Source organism: Danio aesculapii, chromosome 12, assembly GCF_903798145.1.
Source record: "Danio aesculapii chromosome 12, fDanAes4.1, whole genome shotgun sequence".
In the NCBI taxonomy this organism is placed as follows: domain Eukaryota; kingdom Metazoa; phylum Chordata; class Actinopteri; order Cypriniformes; family Danionidae; genus Danio; species Danio aesculapii.
Genome location: NC_079446.1, coordinates 17,671,317 through 17,693,519, shown reverse-complemented (window position 1 = coordinate 17,693,519; position 22,203 = coordinate 17,671,317). Strand labels below are relative to the sequence as shown.

Here is a 22,203-nt window from a genome sequence, read left to right as displayed (position 1 = left end):
TGTTTTTTTTAACTTTGCACTAAACGCCCAAGTTCACTTGACTCCGCCCCCTAGTCAAATCAGGGCCATAAAGTGAAATGCGCAGAAACGTGAAGTGCAAAGTGAAAACAGCATCACAAACTCACTGTTGACTAAAAAGCAAATCAAAATGATCATTGCAATTGACTAGATGAGTTTTGTAAAGGCAATGCTATAAAAAATGTTTTGCATATATATATGTATATATATATATATATATATATAAATATATTTTTTGCACTGCTTGATTTTTATTTGCAGTTCTTTTTTTGTTTGAAAATTTCATTCTTATTTCTCAAAACTTAATTTTCGCTTTGTGATTTTTGGAGATTTGCTTTTTTTTTTTGCTCAATACTTTATTTTTTGTTTGCAAAACTTTCTTTTATTTTCCAAGCATATATGGCCTTAGATTGACTCCATAATTTACTCAGCCTCAAGTGCTTATAAACCTTTATTGTCCTGTTGAAAAAAATAAGATAAAAAAAAAAAAAAAAGCTGAAAACCTGTAGGGCGGTACGGTGGCGCAGTGGTTAGCACTGTCAGCTAGCTCACAGCAAGAAGGTCACTGGTCCCAGCTGGGTCAGTTGGCATTTCCCCCATAGTCCAAAGACATACACTATAGGTGATTTGGATTAACTAAATTGGCCGTAGTGCATGAGTGTGTGTGTGAATGTGAGGATGTATCAGTGTTTTTCAGTTCTGAGTTGTGGCTGGAAGGGCATTCACTGTGTAAAGCATATGCCGGAATAGTTGGCGGTTCATTCCGCTGTGGCGACCCCTGATAAATAAAGGACTAAGTCGAAGGAAAATAAATGAGAGAATGAAAACCTGTGACAATTGACTTTCATAGTAGGAAAAACAAATGCTATGGAAGTCAGTGGTGGCAGACTTTCAGCTTTCTTCAAAACATCTTCGTTTGTGTTTAACAGAAGAAATAAACTTAGATTTATAACTACTTGAGGGTGAGTAAATGATGACAAAATTGTATTTTTTGGGTGTTCTATCTCTTTAAGGGAGCAGCGAGGATCAAGAACGGACCCAGCTGACAGGCACCCACTGTGGCTCCCTTTCGAGTCTTTCCAGAATAAGCCTCAGCTCTACACAGGCACTGGCAGAGTCCTCCTTTATCAGGACCCTGTCCACTAGGTGGCCATATTGCTGATCCATCTGCTCGGCTGAATGCTTCATGTCCAGCAGGTCTTCCTCCTTTTTACAAATAGAAAAAGTCAATGTACACAGTAAAAAATCCAACTTGGAAAAAAGTTGAAATTACTCTTTTTTTTTTTTTGTTGGTTTGGCAAAAATCAGCTGCAGACTTTTAATGTGAATTTTCAGATATTTTCATATATATATGAAAGTTTTTCCTAACAAAATGAAAATGAAAATTCAAATGTCTAAAAAGATCAAGTAATATATCAAACTTTCAAAACAACTAACCAAATGATAAATCAAACGCTCAAAGAATAAATCAAAATACATTCTCAAATGAGAAATCAAATGTATTTGATATTTAATTTTCATGAACAACTTCTAAAATCCTGCAATAATTAAATGACAAATCAAATGCTCAAACTATAATTCAAATGTAGGAACTAGTTTCTGGTAACACACACACAGCTGGAAGCTCATGATGGACTGATTACTAGGACTATAAAGACATCTCATTCACACAGACTCTTTGCTGAGTCTTGCTTTTCCCTGTGAAGCATTACAAAGCATTTTTCCCTATTTGTCCTGCCATGCTTTGATCCATGTTTTGTTTATAGTTATTGTTGTTTTGCCTCCTGTCCTGTTTCTAATTCTGTGTCTAACAAAAGTTTTGTTAAGATTTGTCTCGGTTTTAGTTTTAGTTTTTTTCAATTGAACAATGTTTGTTTGTTCTGATAATGTATTTCTACCAATTTCATTTTTCCTTAGTACCAGTTGTTTTGTTTACTGAATTTCTGCCATTTTTGGTCAGTGCAACTAATGTTTTCAAAAGTTGAGTACACAAGAAAAAACGAAAGAAAATATGGATTATGTTTTTTGTTCACTCAACTTCAGGCATTCCAGTTCTGCAGACAAAAAATGTTCAGCTGGCACAACTTTAAATGTTTTGTCACAGAGTAGTTCACCTCTCCAGAAAACTAATAATCTTATGTTAACCCAACTAAATGTTTTTTGTATTACTCACAAATAATTTAAGGTCAGTGCAGCTGATGTTTTCAAAAGTTGAGTGAACAAGAAAAAGCGAAAGGAAATAAGTATTATGTTTTTTTTTCTTGTTGTGCTGGCTCAAATTTACAGTGTAGGAGTCGAATGATAGAGATTTAGTACAGAAGATTTAAACCTTTAAATGTGACCCTGGAGCACAAAACCAGCCATAAGTTAGTGCCATTAAAATTAAATAAGCTTTCCATTGATGGATGGTTTGTTAGGATAAGACAGATAAGATATTTGGCTGAATTACAACTATTTGAAAATATGGAATCTGGGGGTTACAAAAAATCTAAATATTGAGAAAACCACCTTTAATTAAGTGCCTAGCAATGCACATTATTCGTCAATAATTTAGTTTTGATACACAGTGCTCAGCATAAATGAATAGCCTCCCTCTTGTAAATTAATATATTACAATAATAAAATAAGTTACAATAAGGTATTTGTGTATATACATATATGCATAATCTGGAGATCAAAGTCTAAAAATTTGTACACCCAAATTAATGTGTTGGGAAAAAATATAACATTTAGTTTTGATAAACAGAAAATGAAGTGAAACATAAAAATATATAAAATTTAGTAGTTAGAAATTGTGTTGTTTGTATTTTATTTATCTATCTTTTGCAAGATCTCATTTGAATTTAAAGGCCACCTATTTTACCCATTTTACAAGACGTAAGATAAGCCTTTAGTGTTTTCAGAATGTGTCTTCATTCTTGAATAAGTTTTAACTCAAAATACCCATCAGTCTATATATTATAGCCTCCAGAATTTGCCCCTTTTGATGTCTGAGTATACTGTAGCTGTTTTTCCCACATGCGTGTCTGCTTCGCATCATGCGCTACGTCAGATTACTAGCACAGTGACAGAGACAGACTCAGATGAAGCTCAGATGAAGCTCATTAGTCAAAAATACAAAGTAAGTTTATTTCATGTATTTGTTGTTGTGATTATTCAAGCCTTTCTGAAATGATAAGTCTCACACAAATGCCATTTGCAGTACACAAACATATTAGTGTTTACTAACAGCATGCAGCTGTGGTGATTATAGCAGTTAAGAATGAGCTATTTTACTGTATTTATTACACACATGCTCAGGTTTAAAAACGTTTAAACTTAAAAAACTTTATAAAATCACAGAGAGTTGTAACAAATATTTTAATCCCAGTTTATTTGCTAAAACAATTTCTATGGACATGTTTATATATGTTATTATAGAAATATGGCATCTGACAATCAATTTTGGTGGGTGGGGAACCACACTCCTGATTTTCATCATAGGTGCCCTTTTAATTAATCATTTTTATTCCTAAATATTTTCAGTGACCAAACTCATATTTAAATGAAAATAACTGTTAAAATAAAATAGTTTTGTTTAAATGTACCAAATGTCTTTGGCTATATTCAGTGAGGAAGGGATATAAATATTCATTTTCAGAAGGGGTGTAGCAATTTATGCTGAACACTTTATTTAAAGGAACTTTATTGGAACATCTTCATAATAACACATAGACTTCTACAGGGTCATTCAGATATCACCTGATCAGATTCAACTAGTATTCCTCTGTTTTTTTTTTTTTCCTTCATATTACTAGATTTTATTGTATATTATAACTCATTGTGATACTTATTCATTAGGTTCTGGAATGTACAGTAGCTATTAGTTTATTTTGCAATTGGCTATAACAATTGTAACTGTACTAATTACCACTGTTGCTTTTACTTGCTTTAATTAATATCTTCCTAGTAAAATTGTAACTCATTAGTATCAGTTGGAGCAAGCACTAGCATCTAAAAAAAGTACTCATACCCAATGGATATATAATAGTATATAAAATGTGTAGTTTTAGTTACAGCAGGAATAAATATTATTAGAACCAAATAGTTGACATTGATAAAAATATGAAGTATGTTGCTATAACAACACAAAAAGTTGCGCACTACTGTAAGTAGTACTGCTATCAATTAAGTACTAGTATTACAATTATTAAGTACTAGTGTCTATTTAGAACATACTACGGTAGTATCTAATCAGTACGTTCCAGTATTAAATACAGAAGAATTAAGATCCAATGAATAAGTACTACTTATATTAAGTATTAAATTGTGGTAAAGTGATATTGAACCTTAAAATGAATACACTACAAACTAAACAATAAACACTAGTAGCCAACGAAGAAGTGACATACAATGGAATACATTAGCCACAAATAAATATTACAGCACGAAAATAGATACCACTACAATATTAAAATGGCATGCTATAGTGATGTAAATCAGTCTCACTGTAATGTGTCCATTGTCGCCCCTTTCTGGTGATGTGGGAGAGCTGCGCTGCCGCCGGATCTCAGGGATGCGTGGCTTCACGAAGATCACATACGGCTTAAACTCTGATGTACGAAGGATTTTCAGGGCCTGTGAATTACAAGAAAATGAATTATTTACCAACAAATCTCTATTTACAACAGTAAGATTTAAATCCAGATTAGGTTTAGGAGAAATATGACCATTTGTGGAAGGGATCTTGTTTTATACTTATACAACTATTTACAATTACACTTTTTTATTATCTATATATTATTTTTAATTTATCATCTTTATTTCTATGGTGCTTTTTACATAGTAGAACACACTTCTAAAACACCTGTCATTTGTCTATAAGACAATATTGTTGTATAAGTAGTTGTAAATGCACAAAAGTCCCCATGAACCACACAGTCAATGTTTAATGTTTCCCTATGCTTCCTATGCTTGTCTGGCTTTCCCTTTGTTCATGTTGGCCATGTGCCCCTCTTGTTTTATCTTCTTGTTTTCAGTTATTAAACCCCCTTGTACAGTACAGACCTTGTAAAGGCTGCTTGTGTTCACCTGTCCCTTGTGTGCTCTGTTTCCTATATATTGTGTTTGTGTCCTCCATTTCTTTTGCATGTCTTTTATGCTCACAATGAATGCATTTATTTGATCAAATACTAAACTCAGAATGACAAGGAGAATACGAGACTGCACAGCAGGAACAGGATGTCAACATGACGTCAGATTGACATTGTACCCCAACGTTGTGGGGATGTTGCATTTTGTTTGAAAATAAAAATCGGGCGTCAGAACTCAACATCAGGCCAACGTCAATGTCCAACATCCAACCTAAAATTAACCAAATATCAACATTGTGATGTTGTTTGGATGCTACCACTATGACGTCTATCAGATGTTGAATTTTGGTTGCTATACCTGGCAAATAAATATTAGTATTTGATCTCAATATGACGTTGCTTTAAGATGTTGGCTTGATGTTGGACTTTGGTCACTTTCCAACACAACCTAAAATCAACCAAATTTCAACATCATTTGACGTCGTTATTGGGCGTCAAAATATTGTTGTCCTTAGATGCTGGCAAGACATTGAATTTCGGTCAACTGACATCACAACCTTAATCTGACCTTATATTAACATCTTATGATGTTGTGTGGCTGCTGGGTGAAGACTGGATAATAGCTGCTGAAAATTTTACTTTTCACAGGAATAAATTACATTAGAAAATATGGTACAACTTTACAATAAGGTTCCATTAGTTAATATAGTTACTAACATGAACAATACATTTATTACATTACATTATCCATCTTTGTTAACAAGCACAACCATAGATTTTAATAATGCAAATGTTGAACTATTATTAATAAAGGTGTACAAGTACTGTTTATTCTCAGTTCATGATAGTAAAACAATAATAAAACCTTATTGTTGTTAGGGAAGCAGACGGACAAGTTAGGTGAGTAAATGATGAAAGATGTTTATTTCAGTAGCGGAGTACAAAAGGATAACAATGGGGATGTAATGGTTGTTTGGTTGGGCTGATATTCCTTCTTCGGAGCAGGATGGATGACAGACACAGAGGGAGACCGAATGCACACACCAGAGGGCTTGCGGGGAAGACAGACTGACGACACACTCAATATAGACAGGACACCGGGAACACTGGACAGACTGGAACGAAACAGAGATCAGGTAAGTTCAAGAGATTAGATAAATGTGATAGTGACTACCAGGAGGTACTCGCTATGAGTCCGCTTCGTGGGAACGAGACCGGACACTGACTGAAGTGAGGTGTGTGCTTATATAGTGAATAGGAGTGATTGGGTGCAGCTGTGCGTGGTTAATACTCAGGTGACGGTGATCGTTGCGTGATGCTGGTGGAAGAGCCTGGCCAATCCGTGACATTACCCCCCTCCCCAGGGCCCGCTCCTGAGGGCCTATACCGCCGACGCAGTGGTGGTCTACCTCGTCCACGAGGTGCTGGGAACTCGGGGTGATTGGAGTGGAACTCCTCCATAAGTGCGGGATCTAATATATCGGGTCTGGGGACCCAAGACCTCTCCTCTGGACCATATCCCTCCCAGTCTACGAGGTATTCCAGATGACCACCACGACGTCAGGACCGTAGAATGTCCTTGACCTTATATATGGACCCTTCTTCCTACATCAGTGGGAGAGGGGGTTCCTCTTCCTGGCCAGGCTCTGTGGAGGGAATCAGAGGGTCGTGAAAGGGTTTGAGGAGTGACACGTGGAATGTGGGGTGGATTCTGTATTGTGGTGGTAACTGTAACTTATAGGTGACTGGGTTGACCTGTTCCAGGATGGTGAAGGGACCAACAAATCTGGGACTAAGTTTTCGGGAGGGCAGTCGCAAGCGGATGTCTCTGGTGGAGAGCCAAACTTTCTGCCCCGGAGCATAGATAGGTCCAGGAATCCTCCTCTTGTCTGCCACCTCCTTGGCTCGGCGAACTGCCCTCTGAAGATGGTGATGAGCATCGTCCCAGACCCTCTCGCTCTCCCGGAACCAGTAATCCACTGCGGGGACATCAGAAGGTTCGCCATCCCAGGGAAAGAGTGGAGGTTGGAAGCCCAGAATACACTGGAATGGCGTAAGTCCGGTGGTAGGTTGCCGCAGGGAATTCTGGGCGTATTCCGCCCAGCCCAGAAACTGGCTCCAGGAGTTCTGATGACCGTGACAGAAGGTTCTGAGGAACCGCCCCACTTCTTGAATCTTCCTCTCAGTCTGGCCGTTGGTCTGTGGATGATAGCCAGACGAGAGGCTGATGGTCACACCTAGGAGTCTAAAAAAGGCTTTCCATAGTCTGGAGATGAATTGGGGTCCTCGGTCCGAGACTATGTCTTCAGGTAGCCCAAAACATCGAAAGACATGGTTAAATAGGTTTTCAGCGGTTTCTAGGGCTGTGGGTAGACCCTTCAGAGGAATCAGACGACAGAATTTGGAAAATCGATCTACAATGACTAAAATGCAAGTATTACCTTCAGACGATGGGAGGTCTGTCATGAAGTCAACTCCTAGGTGTGACCAGGGGCGGTTTGGGATGGGCAAGGGATGGAGTTTTCCTGCAGGTAGATGACGAGGACTCTTTGACATAGCGCATTCTCTACAGCCTTTGATGTATCTCCTCACATCCCTCGCCATGTTCGGCCACCAGAAGCGTTGGGATAGCAGCGAGAGAGTGTTGTTGGCCCCGGGATGCCCTGTGCCCAGAGATGTATGAATGGAGTGAATGAGATCTACCCATTGATGTTCAGGGATGAAGCGTCGATTGGGGGGACAGCCCGGTGGAATTCTGGGCTCTGGGGTGGCGACAACTGTTGGAGCGGACCAAGTGATAGGACAGACAGTGATTTGATCTGGGAGGATTTTGGCCGGGGTCTCACTGATTTCTTGTTGGTCATGGATTCTGGAAAGTGCATCTGCCCGGATGTTTTTGGATCCTGGTCGATATGATATGGAGAACTGAAATCTGGAGAAGAATAAGGACCATCGGGCTTGACGAGGACAGAGTCTTTTTGCGTCTTTGAGGTATTGTAAATTTTTGTGATCGGTGATCACCTGGAATGGGTGCTTAGCTCCCTCCAACCAGTGTAGCCACTCCTCCAGGGCGAGCTTGATGGCTAAAAGTTCACGGTTCCCGATGTCATAGTTCTTTTCCGCCGGGCTGAGCTTCCGGGAGAAGTAGGCGCATGGATGGAGTAGTGCGGGATTCCCATGGAGCTGGGACAAGATGGCTCCTACTCCGGTGGTCGATGCATCCACCTCGACCCAGAAGGTAAGTCGGGATTGGGGTGAGTCAGGAGTGGAGCCTGCGTGAAGGACTTCTTGAGGCTTTGGAAGGCTGCGGCAGCTTCGGGTGGCCAGGATAGCATTTTGGGTTGATTCTTTAGGAGGTTGGTGAGCGGAGCGGTGATAAGACAGTAGTTGTGGATGAACCGTCGATAGAAATTGGCAAACCCTAGGAATCGTTGGAGTTCTTTAATGGTTTTAGGTTCAGGCCAGGAGATGACGGAAGTGACCTTCCCCTCGTCCATGCGAACCCCTTTTCGATCAATGATGTATCCGAGGAACTGAACAGATGGTAAATGAAATGAGCACTTCTCAGCCTTGAGATTCAATTTATGATTTCTTAAGGTTTGTAGGACCTCCGCAACGTGGTGGCGATGTTCGGCCTCACTCCGGGAGTAAATCAGGATATCATCAATGTAGACGATGACGGAGATATGGAGGAACTCCCGGAGGACTTCGTGGATGAAGTTCTGGAATACGGAGGGGGCGTTGACCAAACCATAGGGCATGACCAGGTACTCGTAGTGCCCAGTAGGGGTCACAAATGCTGTCTTCCATTCGTCCCCCTCGCGTATTTGTACCAGATTGTATGCGCTGCGGAGGTCCAGCTTGGTGAATATCCTGGCAGATCGGAGTTGTTCCAGGGCCGCAGGGACGAGAGGAAGTGGATACCTGAATTTAATGGTGCTTTGGTTCAGAACTCGGTAATCTATACATATCTATACATCTATACACGCGGGTGACGTGGACTGGCGAATATACCTCTGACTCAGAGCCTCCTGAATGTACTCCTCCATGGCCTTAGTTTCCGGAAGGGACAACGGGTAGATCCTACCTCTGGGCATAGGAGCATCTGGAAGCAGGTCTATGGCGCAGTCCCATGGCCGATGTGGAGGTAGCTGGGAAGCTCTCTTGGGGCAAAATACATCCTCGTATGAGGAGTAGATCTTCGGGATCTGAATGGATTGTTTCTCAACTGGACTTTCGACAGACGTGACGTACACAGTTAGGGGTCTCTGGATCTGCAAGGGTAGATCGGGAAAACAGCTGGAGACGCATCCTTTACCCCATTTCTTGATTTCTCCGGTGCCCCAAGAGAGGATGGGATCATGCTTCACCAGCCACGGGCGCCCTAGGATGATGTCCATTGATGCTCCCTCCAGAATCAGAAATTGAATTTCCTCCTTATGAAGTAAACCCACTTGGAGAGTGACGGGTTCACATTTACGATGAATACGTGCCTGAGAATGGATATCGTTGGTTATAGGTTGAATCTGGTAGACGTGCGTCAAGGCTTCGGTGTGGAGCTGGAGGTGGCGACAGAGGGCGTGCGAGATGAAATTTCCAGCTGACCCGGAGTGGATGAGGGCCGTGACTAAAATAGAGACAGAATGGGCAGTTAACTGAACATTGGTGGTGAGAGGGTGCATTTTTTCAATGGGAGAACTGAACACACTCACCAAGGAACGTACTGGACGAATGGGACAGTCCAGCCTGACATGTCCTTCGGCACCACAGTACATGCACAGACCCCGGGTCAACCTCCTCTGTCGCTCATTGATCGTTAGTCTACCAGATTCGACGATCATAGGTTCTGGTTCTGGAGGGACGACTGGCTCTGGCGGACGAAGGAGTGCTTGAGATACTGATGGTAGGTCATGCTGGTAGATCTTCAGACGATCAGAACATCGAAGTGATTGTTGGATGAATTTTTCCAACCCCATGGTATCGTCGAGAGCTGCCAGCTGTAACCTAAGGTGGGGCTCCAATCCGAGCCGGTAAGTAGTTAGGAGAGATCGCTCATTCCATCCACTAGCAGCAGCCAGAGTACGAAACCGGAGCGCATAGTCCTGTGTGGACATGGCTCCCTGTTTCAGGTGGTATAATTGTTCTCCGGCTGCTACTTCTCCATCTGCACGACCAAAGACTTCCTTAAAATAATTGGTAAAGGTAAGAATGGAATTTGTTACCGGCCCAGCTTGCTGCCAGATGGTCTCAGCCCATCGGAGAGCCGACCCAGAGAGAAGGGAGATGATGAACGCAATTTTGGACCGATCTGTGGGGTATAGATCTGGTTGCATTGTGAATATCAGAGAACATTGTAATAGGAAGCCATTGCACTCCTCCGCCCCGCCAGAGTAGGGCGCTGGTCGAGCCATGGGACTGGATGAGTGGGTGGATGGTGAAGAAGTGCTCGGTGCTGGTGGTGCTTCGGGAAGTGGAGCAGATGATAGTAAAACTCTCTTCAGCGAGTCCACCAACTCCTGAAGGGGATCGTGAGTGCTCATACTGTTGATTGTAGGGATCCGGTCTTCTGTTAGGGAAGCAGACGGACAAGTTAGGTGAGTAAATGATGAAAGATGTTTATTTCAGTAGCGGAGCACAAAAGGATAACAATGGGGATGTAATGGTTGTTTGGTTGGGCTGATATTCCTTCTTCGGAGCAGGATGGATGACAGACACAGAGGGAGACCGAATGCACACACCAGAGGGCTTGCGGGGAAGACAGACTGACGACACACTCAATATAGACAGGACACCGGGAACACTGGACAGACTGGAACGAAACAGAGATCAGGTAAGTTCAAGAGATTAGATAAATGTGATAGTGACTACCAGGAGGTACTCGCTATGAGTCCGCTTCGTGGGAACGAGACCGGACACTGACTGAAGTGAGGTGTGTGCTTTTATAGTGAATAGGAGTGATTGGGTGCAGCTGTGCGTGGTTAATACTCAGGTGACGGTGATCGTTGCGTGATACTGGTGGAAGAGCCTGGCCAATCCGTGACAATTGTAAAGCGTGATCAAAATATATGAAATATTAAAGTTGCAACAGAAAAGGTACTTTTATTCTGTATTTTTTATATTACTGTATACTACATTTTATATTACTTTTATTGTTGTTTTGATTCAATGAAACAAATCTAAAAAAAAAAAATATTTAAAAAAATGTATAATAAAATTTTTGCTTTTGAGATGTAACGTTAACGTGGGAATTCTTGAATAATTCCTGTTTTTATACTCTCAAAATTGTATGCTTATGGTAACCTGAAATGTTATGCTTTAAAAATGGTATTGGCCCTAGAGGTAAATGGAATCTAGGAAAATAGAAAAGAAGGGAAGCATTAGTTCTTGCAGGTCATCTATTTATAGCAGGGATCACCAAACTTATTCCTGGAGCTCCGGTGTCCTGCAGATTTTAGCTCCAACCCTAATTAAACACACCTGAACAAGCTAATTAAGGTCCAGGCAGGTGTGTTGAGGCAAGTTGCAAACCCTGCAGGGCACTGGACCTCCAGGAACGAGATTGGTGACCCCTGATCTATAGGAATACAACTCCAATCATAATTTCCCATATAAATGTCATGATGACCAAAGATCTAACCCTTATACTGTAGATTGCTGGAGAACATTCACTTTCACTTGGACTACAATTCTGCCACCACGTGAACTACAACTCCCTTCAGGCACCACACACACGCCTGTCCTGGATCTCCATTCAGCTGAGAGCTACTCAAGACTGATTACATGGACCATATAAACAGCACACACACTCTCAGACTTTGCTAAGTCTTGTTAGTATTACCCTGTAACATTAAGAGGCATTTCGTGGTTTTGTCTCTCCGTGTTTTGACCCTTGCCTTGTTCTATTGTTCATCCTGCCTGCTGCTTGCATCAACCTTCTGCCTGTTACCTGACGGCGCTTGTGGATTTCTCTGTATGTTACCATTTGCTCCTGATTGTGTGCCTGCCTGACTACAATTCTTAATAAAACTGCACATTGGTTCCTCACTCTGTTGTCACCCGATGCCCTTGTGGATATAATAAGGTCCATTCGGTTGATTAGCAGCTAATCACCCATCTCTATCCCAAACTCCTCTCACCATGTCAGGACTTGGTAATAGATCATCCATGCAGAGTCAGACCCATAAACATGCAGAAACATATTAATTAAAGTACTAAAATTAAATTATTTTCATTCATAGGTGAACTGTCCCTTTGAGAGTGATTCTTGATGTTACAGAGTTAAGAAAAGGAAGCACTAAAGTACAGTATCTAGAATACACTCTTGATGTCTACTGGGATACAATGCCTTCCAAATGTTTAGTGCTCATCCCAGGCAACTGGTTTGCTAAGTGCCTTAAGTGAAATAACATTAGGCTAAATCTTCTACAAGACTTAAACATAAACACATAAAAAACTACAACATAAAGCAAAAGGACTGTTAATCAGAACTATAGAGAACAGAAAAAATAGACAAAAACAATAACACCAACAACAACAGAAATCTGTTTACCTCAGGCTGAACATCTACCAGACACACTTTGTTTCTGGCCAGGACACTGCGAATTGACTCCAAACTTGTCCCATATTGGTTATTCTTATATTCACCATATTCAATAAATCTGAAAATATACAATATATGTACTTTTTCATTCAAATTATTGTTTTAACAGTCAGTGGTATAATGGAAACAGTTTAAACACACACGATTATTCTATAATCATTTACATAACCATGTTTTTTCTAAATCTGGTATGATCTGCTTTTGTACTCAAAACTGATAAAAGGAACATTCCTTTGGAAATATTGATAGTACTCATGGACCGATAAACCCAGCAGCTGAAAATTTTAACTTGTATGTATACTCTTATGAAAGTAAATACTGTTTTATTGTAGTTAAAGATTATCCCATGGTATTGAATACAATTTGTACAGCCACAGTTTGCACACTGTAGCACAACCATGGTTAAAGTACATTAATCGGGATTATTTTAATTTGTTTGTGATTTTTATAAAGGGTATACATATAATGAGTATCTTATTTTTTTTACTTAAAACTAAACATCCATGTAATGTAAAAAAAATGCAGATTGATCACAGGCAAACATTCTCATGCAGGTATAATTGGATGAGCGGATTGATTTGTATATATATATATATATATATATCTCAAAACAATGGGCTCATCCAATTATATCTGCATGAGAATGTTTGCCTGTGAAGAATTTGCATTTTAGCATGAATAATTGCCATTGGTACAGTGTTTTGCTTGCCAGATGTATTGGATAAATGGAAATTCTGTGGTTTTTACTAGGTATGCCAACAGCAGAGAAATCTGATTTCCACTTGAAAAGTCAGATAAAGATGCCAATACTGATGCCATGCTTGGCAACTCAGGATGCGGATAATCAGATAAAGGTGATTCTCATGCAGGTCTCATCCATTGTAGCAGCTCATTGTGCATTTAACTCAGAGATAAATCTCTTTACATCTAAATGTAATTGAATCAAACAGATCAAATCCTAATTATAGACTTATATAATATAAATCACCTATTTTCAGTAAAATTTGCTAAATATTAAATGCCACTGTGTCTGACTATTTGCACTTAAATTAAGACATGTTAAACCTACAGTATGTCAGTTTTAAAGCAATGGGTGAACAGCAGCAGATTTAATGATTTGCTTAATGAAAGCATACTTTTGGAATTTTTTGACATACTTGTTCGTACTGTGTAATATTCACCATGTTTATTGTTCGTGCTGTAAAAAATAGCCAAAGTATTTGTGTTTTTAGGGGAAAAATGTCTTTAACAAAATATAACATAGATGTATTACAATACTGAGGGAAAGTACATCAACAAAGACAATAAAAATTGCTCATATAACATACTTATTAGACTGAATATCAGCATCAAAGGCCTGCTTGGAGATGAAGTGGTATTCTACGCCTTCCTTCTCATGGCTCTTTCTGGGTCTTGTTGTGTCTGTTAGAAAATGATCATACAAAATTTCTAATTTTATAGTATATGCACATAGTTCTTATAGAGATTATACAGTCAGTAAGTCTAAAATAGTTTCATTTAAAGGGATGGTTCACCTAAAAAAATATGTTTTTATAATACAAAAATTGAAAACTGGTAACATTGACACACATAGTATATAAAACAAATGCGATGGAAGTCAATGCTTACTGGTTTTCAACATTTTTCAAAATATCTTATTCTGTATTCAACAACAACAACAAAAAAAACAACTGAAGGGTGAGTAAATGAAGACACGATTTTAGTTTTTGGTGAACTATACCTTTAAATTCAGCATCTACTTTAATGTACTTTCCTTTTTACTATTTTTAGTGATCCAGTCATGGTTGCTCAGTCAAAATTCATTACTTTTTTTCTTGTGGTATTGACAAGATGGACATAAACATGCATCCAAAAATAAAAAAATGCAGATTTACACCAGGTTTAAATAGGGTTTTTGTTTTAGCTGTTGAACAAAAGGAAAAAAATAAAAAATAAACTCACGTGGCACAGCGACTCCATATCGTTGAGGATTCTCAGCAATCACCTTCTGCTTCAGTTCATTGATCCGAGCTCCGAGTGATCCTTAAGGAATAATAGGCAGAAATGAGATTCTGAAAGCAAATAAAGCATAGAGTCATGAAAATCTGTGTTGACTGTGTTGAAATCCCTTGAATCTTACCTATAAGTACCACAAGCCTTGGTTTATCTTGCAGTCTCATCTGATGTAGGGTCACCTCTTCATATATGAGGAATTCATTCTCTGTGGATTCTGGTATATGAGACTCTTTATTCGAACCCAGGTGATCCTTGCGGCTCAGCCTGAAGCTTCTCCTTAGACCAGCTGCGAGCACAAACAGATTTTTCCAACAGATTAACAGAGGAAAAGAACATAAAAACATAGACAAGATTAGAATTAGACAGGACAGAATCAGACAAAACGACAAGGGTGGAAAGAGGTGCATCCTCCAGATTAAAAATACCATGTCTATCACACTGCTCCTTTTTTTTTAATGTTACAGCTACGTCTCTGGGGGGAAAAGTAACACGCTGTTTAGCTGCTTGGTAAAATTTAATAAGTAGTGGCTAAGATAAAGCAGCACAGAATCTGTTCGCCTTATAGGTATAAATGAAACTGGGTACCTGAGTAAAACTCCCAGGAAAAGGCCTGGCCACAGGACGGTGCCACCGCCTTACACTTTGGAGAAACTACAACTAATGTTAGACCATATCACACATCCATTATAATTCTATAGAGATTGTCACAAGCTATATCAGCCATGCCAAAGCTTGCGTGAGCCATTAGCCACAAGCAAAAAGTTCCCCAGCTATAGCAGTGCACCTGTGGTTCATACCAAAAGGAACAGTTCATCCAAAAATGTCAGTTTTACACTGTAAGAGTAAAACTATGCTGTGGTAATCCAAATTATTCCGTAAAAATATATCACAATGATGAGAGGGAAAAAGACGTAAAAATGTGTATTAAGTTAAATATTTATAAGAAATAATAAGATGAAATGTCATAATGTGACCCCTTGTGTCATTATGACAAGTAGACAGTGACATAAAAAGTCATAATATATATGTAAAAATATATATGTATAATGTAAAAACTCAAAATTATGACATAATAATGACAAAAATCAACACTTTAATTATGACAAAAAACATTGAAATTATGACTTGAAAAGACATAATTATGTTTTGATAAGGTGTTTTTAATACCTTCAATGATTTATGTCACAATTCCGACTTTTTTCACACAATGATTTGGACAATTCATATTAATTACACATTTTGTTGTCAGAACTTTCTTTTGTTGACAGAAGTTTCATACCTTTCTTCCATGAAACAATAAAAAAGTAAAATACTGACAGACTAACTAACTGAACAAGTGAATTCAACTCAAATCATGCAGGGTTAACAATGACAGATTCCTAATCTTTGGGTCAACTGTCCCTTTATTAAAGTCATAGTTCACCCAAAAATTAAAATTCTGTCATTTACTCACCCTACAATTGATCCACACCTGTTTGTGTTTCTTCTTTTGGATAAACAAAAACCTGTAATTATTGATTCCGATTGTTTTTGTATTCTAGACTATGGATGTCAATGGTTACTGGTTTTCAGCTTTCTTCAAAATTTAAAGAGTTTAGATGCAAAAACCTTTAAGTTCCATCTGAAATATTCGTTTTTCTCAGCCTCCTAAGTTTATGTTGTTATGTTGTTATGCGTATCCAAATCCACTTTTGCTTACTTTTGTGAATAAGGAAATGGTGTTGTGTGCACTTCACTGAGGACATCTATCAGCCTACACATTTAATTTCGCTTGTTAAGCGCAAAGATTTGTTTCAAAACTATTTCTAAATTCAGTTCTAATTTCCAGCGAACAAATAAACGAACAATAATAATGAAGTGTGGAGTTATATCCATGTATAATCTAAGCTTGTTTTTATTAAAACAAATATGCATATAAATATGCATAATAAATAACAATAATAATTATAATAATAACATTATACAAAAGCAAGTTGTCATGAATAAACTGAAAAAAGCCCCCCGACATGAGGAAGGCATGGATATTTGCGTGTTGCTGTACATCCTGTGTGTATTAAGCAATGTGCACGTTGTTTAACGTCCCGATTAACGTCCCGGTGTCAGCGTCAACGCTTCCCATTCACTTTGATTGGATGGCTCAAGCGTGGTCGAACTGAATTGTGGATCTGCTGGCGCTGCTTCAGCGGTGTTGCTCGCTGCAAAAGTTAGGGACTTCTCAACTTTTCAAGCGCCAACGGAAGCATCAGCCAATCAGATCGCTTTATGCAATTACCCCAGATCAGACAGTGGTCAATTGCGGACTAATTTCATTGGCTGACGTTGCTATGACGATCGTTTCAGCCCCAACTTCAGACACGCCCTTGGTCAAGCGTTGACGCTGAAGCCCTGTGTGAATGCACAGTAAGGCGCACAACTAACACGCTCTGTGCTGGACTTTAGACCTGCTCTCAGCTGGTCAATTGCGCAGTCTATTTTAGTTCCTCAAAATAGCAACATGCCAACAATGCCGCTTAACACAACTCCTTTTAAACTGGAACACCCATGAGTCCACAAAGTGGCGCAAATGGATTTGCTATTTAAACAATGTGGTGCAAAATGGGAAAATTACATGTAGGCTTGCGCTGGTCTGAAAATAACAACACATCGTGCCAAACACGTCTTGCACCTTATTGCGCCAGGTGTATAATAGGGCTCTTAGAGATTTTTGCATCTAAACTCTTCATATTTCCCTCTGTGTTCAACAGAATGAAAAAACTCATAAAGGTTAAGAACAACTAAAGGGTGAGTAAATAAAACATTTTCATTGTTGAGTGAACTTTCCCTTTAAGCAGTAAACTCCACAAACAGAAAGGCTATCAATGTGGAGTAATCTTCCACTAAGCAAAAAGCACCAAACACCACTGAGACTAAAACTCAAAGAGGTAGTTGTTTAAAGCCAGCAGCCGAGCAGTGAGTCGTCAAGATGTGACCAATGGCTGGAGTCTTAGGATGTGCTAAGCGCATGAACTCTGTGCTAAAGTGTACCAATTTACGGTAAAACAGTTCACACCACACAAAAAAAGCATCATCCAGAGCCAAAGCCATGTAGAGTGCATTTCAGTGTGTAGGGTGCATGCGCTCACCTACATGCTGTCCACTGACACTGCCCTCACTGTCACAGTCCTCTGGAGGGTTTGTGGATGAGGAGAATACAAGACATCAAGGGGTACAAGGAGGAGAGGAGAATCAGTGGAGTGATGGGATATATACACATTACAAGGACATTTCATAGGCCAGAGTTATTGGGAAGGCATTGAGAACCACATAATGTTGCAGCAAGCAATGAGCACATCATAATTATTATAATTGTTATTAATTATTTCAGCATTTGTACTGTGTATTAAGATGGTGACGGGTATTCTTGATGTAACAAAATTATTTTTTTTTTGCATGAAGTAGAAATGTTTATATGCTGGGCGCAAATAGCTGAAATACCAATTTTACATACTGTACACTCATCTGCCACTTTATTAGGTACACCTGTCTAACTGCTTCTTAATGCAAATTTCTACTCACACGGCTGCAACTCATTTAGTGCATTTAGACATGGTCAAGACGATCTGCTGCAGTTCAAACTGAGCACCAGAATGGGGAAGAAAGGTGATTTAAGTGATTTTGAATGTGGCATGGTTGTTGGTGCCAGACAGGCCGGTCTGAGTATTTCAGAAACTGCTGATCTACTGGGATTTTCACGCACAACCATCTCTAGGGTTTACAGAGAATGGTCCGAAAAAGAGAAAATATCCGATGAGCGTCAGATCTGTGGGTGCAAATGTCTTGTTGAGGCCAGAGGTTTGAGGAGAATGGCCAGACTGATTCCAGCTGACAGAAAGGCAACAGTAACTCAAATAACCACTCGTTACAACCAAGCTGTACAGAAGAGCATCTCTGAACGAATAACATGTCCAACCTTGAGGTGGATGGGCTACAGCCGCGGAAGACCACACTGGGTGCCACTTCAGTCAGCTCAGAGGCTACAATTCGCACAGGCTCACCAAAATTGGACAATAGAAGATTGGAAAAACATTGCCTGGTCTGATGAGTCTCAATTTCTGCTGCGACATTAAGATAGTATGGTCAAAATTTGGTGTCAACAACATGAAAGCATGGATACATCCTGCCTTGTATCAAAGGTTCAGGCTGGTGGTGGTGGTGTAATGGTGTGAGGATTTTCTTGGCACACTTTGGGCCCATTAGTACCAATTGAGCATCGTGTCAACGCCACAGCCTACCTGAGTATGTTGTTGACTATGTTCAACAGGAAAACACGCCATGTCATAAAGCGCGAATCATCTCAGACTGATTTCTTGAACATGACAATGAGTTCACTGTACTTAAAAGGCCTCCACAGTCACCAGATCTCAATCCAATAGAGCACCTTTGGGATGAAGTGGAACGGGAGATTTGCATCATGAATGTGCAGCTGGCAAATCCGCAGCAACTGTGTGATGCTGTGTGATCATGTCAATATGGACCAAAATCTCTGAGGAATATTTCCAATACCTTGTTGAATCTATGCCCCGAAGGATTAAGGCAGTTCTGAAGGCAAAAGTGGGTCCAGCCTGGGACTAGTAAGGTGTACCTAATAAAGTGGCCAGTGAGTGTATTTACCAATGAATTTGAAAAGTAAAAATATGTTCATATAATGAGGTTACACTTTATTTACAGGTATCCCAATTACAGTGCATATACTCAAATAAGTGCTAAACAATTCTAACAAATTATACTTCAATTTTAGACATGTCATTGATTTGATTACTCTCAGATAGGAACAATCTGTTAACTGTACTAAGTTATAGGATGATACTAATCTTTCCAAGAGATGCTTTTTAGCTGAGTTTGCATTGCATTTTGCAACAATGCCAATAATTTAAAAAGGTAAATTGAACTGAAACTCTAGAAAAATGACCTGAATTAACACTGAACTGATTTAAGCTAAACAATAACAACATTGCATTTTTAGAGCTACTTTGTTGCAGAAAATGTATATTTAATTTTTATTTGTTTCATATTAGATACATTTGCATTGATCTCATTATTTCCCTGATTACTGTGCTGTGTTAGCACTACTACTTTACTAAATATATGTAATGTAAAAGGGATAATGCGAAATAAAGTGTTACCTTCATTTCTTTTGTATTTATTGACATTTTGTCCTACCTTTTTCACAAGTTTGGTCACCTGGGGTAAGCAGAATGAGGAAACAAACACAGTTGCTGAAATATGAATTATTAAGAATTATTAAGCATTATTAAGCTAGTATTAGTAATATTAATAATAGTTTTGTTAATAGTAATTAGTATTTGCTATGTAAAAATAAACATTTAGGAACTTCATTAAACCATATATCTACTGCTAAAGTTGCACAAAAGATTTAAGTGTATTTTTACAGCACTTTCAAGACGTTGTGAGTTGATTGTTACATGTGATGCAGTAAAGGTGTAATTGTAAGAAATGTATTTTTACTGATTTACTGGTTGAGTTATCATTGTGAGCTTAATGATTTGTACAGTGCATCCAGAAAGTATTCATAGTGCTTCACTTTTTCCACATTTTTTATGTTACAGCCTTATTCCAAAATGAATTAAATTCATTTATTTCCTCAAAATTCTACACACAATACCCCATAATGACAATGTGCAAAAATATTTTTTGAAACTGTTGCAAATTTATTAAAAAATAAAAACCTGAAAAATCACATGTACATAAGTATTCACAGGCTTTGCCGTGAAGCTCTAAATTGAGCTCAGGTACATTCTGTTCCCACTGATCATTCTTGAGATGTTACAGTAGCTTAATTGGAGTTCAACTGTGGTAAATTCAGTTGATTGGACATAATTTGAAAATGCATACACCGGTCTATATAAGGTCCCAGGGTTGACAGTGCATGTCAAAGCACAAACCAAGCATGAAAACAAAGACATTGTCTGTAAACATCAGAGACAAGATTGTCTCGAGGCACAAGGCTGGGGAAGGTTACAGAAAAATCTCTGCTGCTCTGAAAGCTCCAATGAGCACAGTGGCCTCCATCATCCGTAAGTGGAAGATGTCTGGAACTACCAGGACTCTACCTAGAGCTGGCCGGCCATCTAAGCTGAGTGATCGGGGAAGAAGGGCCTTAGTCAGGGAGGTGATCAATAACCCGATGGTCACTCTGTCTGAGCTCCAGCATTCTTCTTTCGAGAGAGGAGAAACTTACAGAAGGACAACCATCTGTGCAGCAATCCACCAATCAGGCCTGTATGGTAGAGTGGCCAGACGGAAGCCACTTTTACACTTTTTGAGGAAGCCACAATTAGGGCGTGGCCACTTGAGTGACATCTAGGTCTCGCTGGTCGCCGTCACGTCACCTCAACTGATTCTGGCTGATTAGCCGCTGAACTCAGCAAATACATGGTGTTTTTGTTTTGTTTTATGTGGCTTTACACCGTTAATTGCCTTTTGGAATTATTTCCTGTAATTATCAAATACTATAGCATGCTGTGTGCACTTAATTGTGCTCACAAACCATTCAAGTTGCCTCCATTTCCCAGGTGAGTGCAATTATATACTTATATACCAGCTATATAAATGCATTTGTTTTACTCAAGATAATTTATCATTTATAATTTTCTTTAGACCTAAAAAGCACTCCAGAGTCTGATAGATTTATTAGCTGTAGGCTCTAGAACAGTCATCTGAAAAGTTGTCATACAGTTTATGTCTGTATTTCATAAATAGCCTTGCGTTTACTAACAAAGACTATATTTTAAGTGTTTGGAAGTAATTTGCATTAACATCCTGAATGAAAACCTGCTTCAGAGTGCTTTTGACCTCAGACTGGGGCGACCGTCCATCTTCCAGCAGTACAATGACTCAAAGCACACGGCCAAAATATCAATGGAGTGGCTTCACAACAACTCTGTGAATGTCCTTGAGTGGCCCAGACAGAGCCCAGCCCTAAATCCTATTGAACGTCTCTGGAGAGATCTGAAAATGGCTGTACACCGTCGCTTCCCATCCAACCTGATAGAGCTTGAGAGGTACTGCTAAGAGGAATGGGCAAAATTCCCAAAGACAGGTGTACCAAGCTTGTGGCATCCTATTCAAAAAGACTTTAGGCTGTAATTACTGCCAAAGTGCATCAACAAAGTATTGAGCAAAGCCTGTGATTACTTATGTACATGTGATTTTTCAGGTTTTTTATTTTGAATAAATTTGCAACAAAAACCTTTTTTCACATTGTCATTATGGGGAATTGTGTGTGGATTTCTTAGGAAATAAATGAATTTAATCCATTTTGGAATAAGGCTGTAACATAAGAAAAAGTGGAAAAAGTGAAGCGCTATAAATACTTTCCGGATGTTCTGTATCCATTTTACGAGCCAATGACTCCCTTAAAAAAAACAGACTTTAAAAAAAACTGTCCTGTATAAATAACAGAATTAGCAACAGGAGTACATGTAAGCAGCTGGGACA

At 39.1% G+C, this 22,203-nt stretch overlaps 1 protein-coding gene across 2 annotated transcripts in view; it reads right to left on the bottom strand.

Annotated features, from left to right (window-relative positions):
- Nucleotides 1–480: 480 nt before the first annotated feature.
- The window catches only part of mpp3b (MAGUK p55 scaffold protein 3b), a 44,654-nt gene continuing 22,931 nt past the window's right edge, over nt 481–22,203 (bottom strand). The window contains exons 12-20 of one of the 2 annotated variants that reach the window (XM_056470213.1): nt 19,906–19,926; nt 17,829–17,870; nt 15,292–15,357; nt 14,831–14,992; nt 14,653–14,733; nt 14,019–14,112; nt 12,640–12,748; nt 4,507–4,635; nt 481–1,224 (exon numbers count right to left, since the gene is read on the bottom strand). In XM_056470213.1, coding sequence (XP_056326188.1) covers nt 1,045–1,224; nt 4,507–4,635; nt 12,640–12,748; nt 14,019–14,112; nt 14,653–14,733; nt 14,831–14,992; nt 15,292–15,357; nt 17,829–17,870; nt 19,906–19,926 — 884 coding nt within the window. In that variant the 3' untranslated portion in view covers nt 481–1,044. The remainder of the gene's footprint in view (nt 1,225–4,506; nt 4,636–12,639; nt 12,749–14,018; nt 14,113–14,652; nt 14,734–14,830; nt 14,993–15,291; nt 15,358–17,828; nt 17,871–19,905; nt 19,927–22,203) is intronic. The other variant, XM_056470214.1, reaches the window with a different exon arrangement.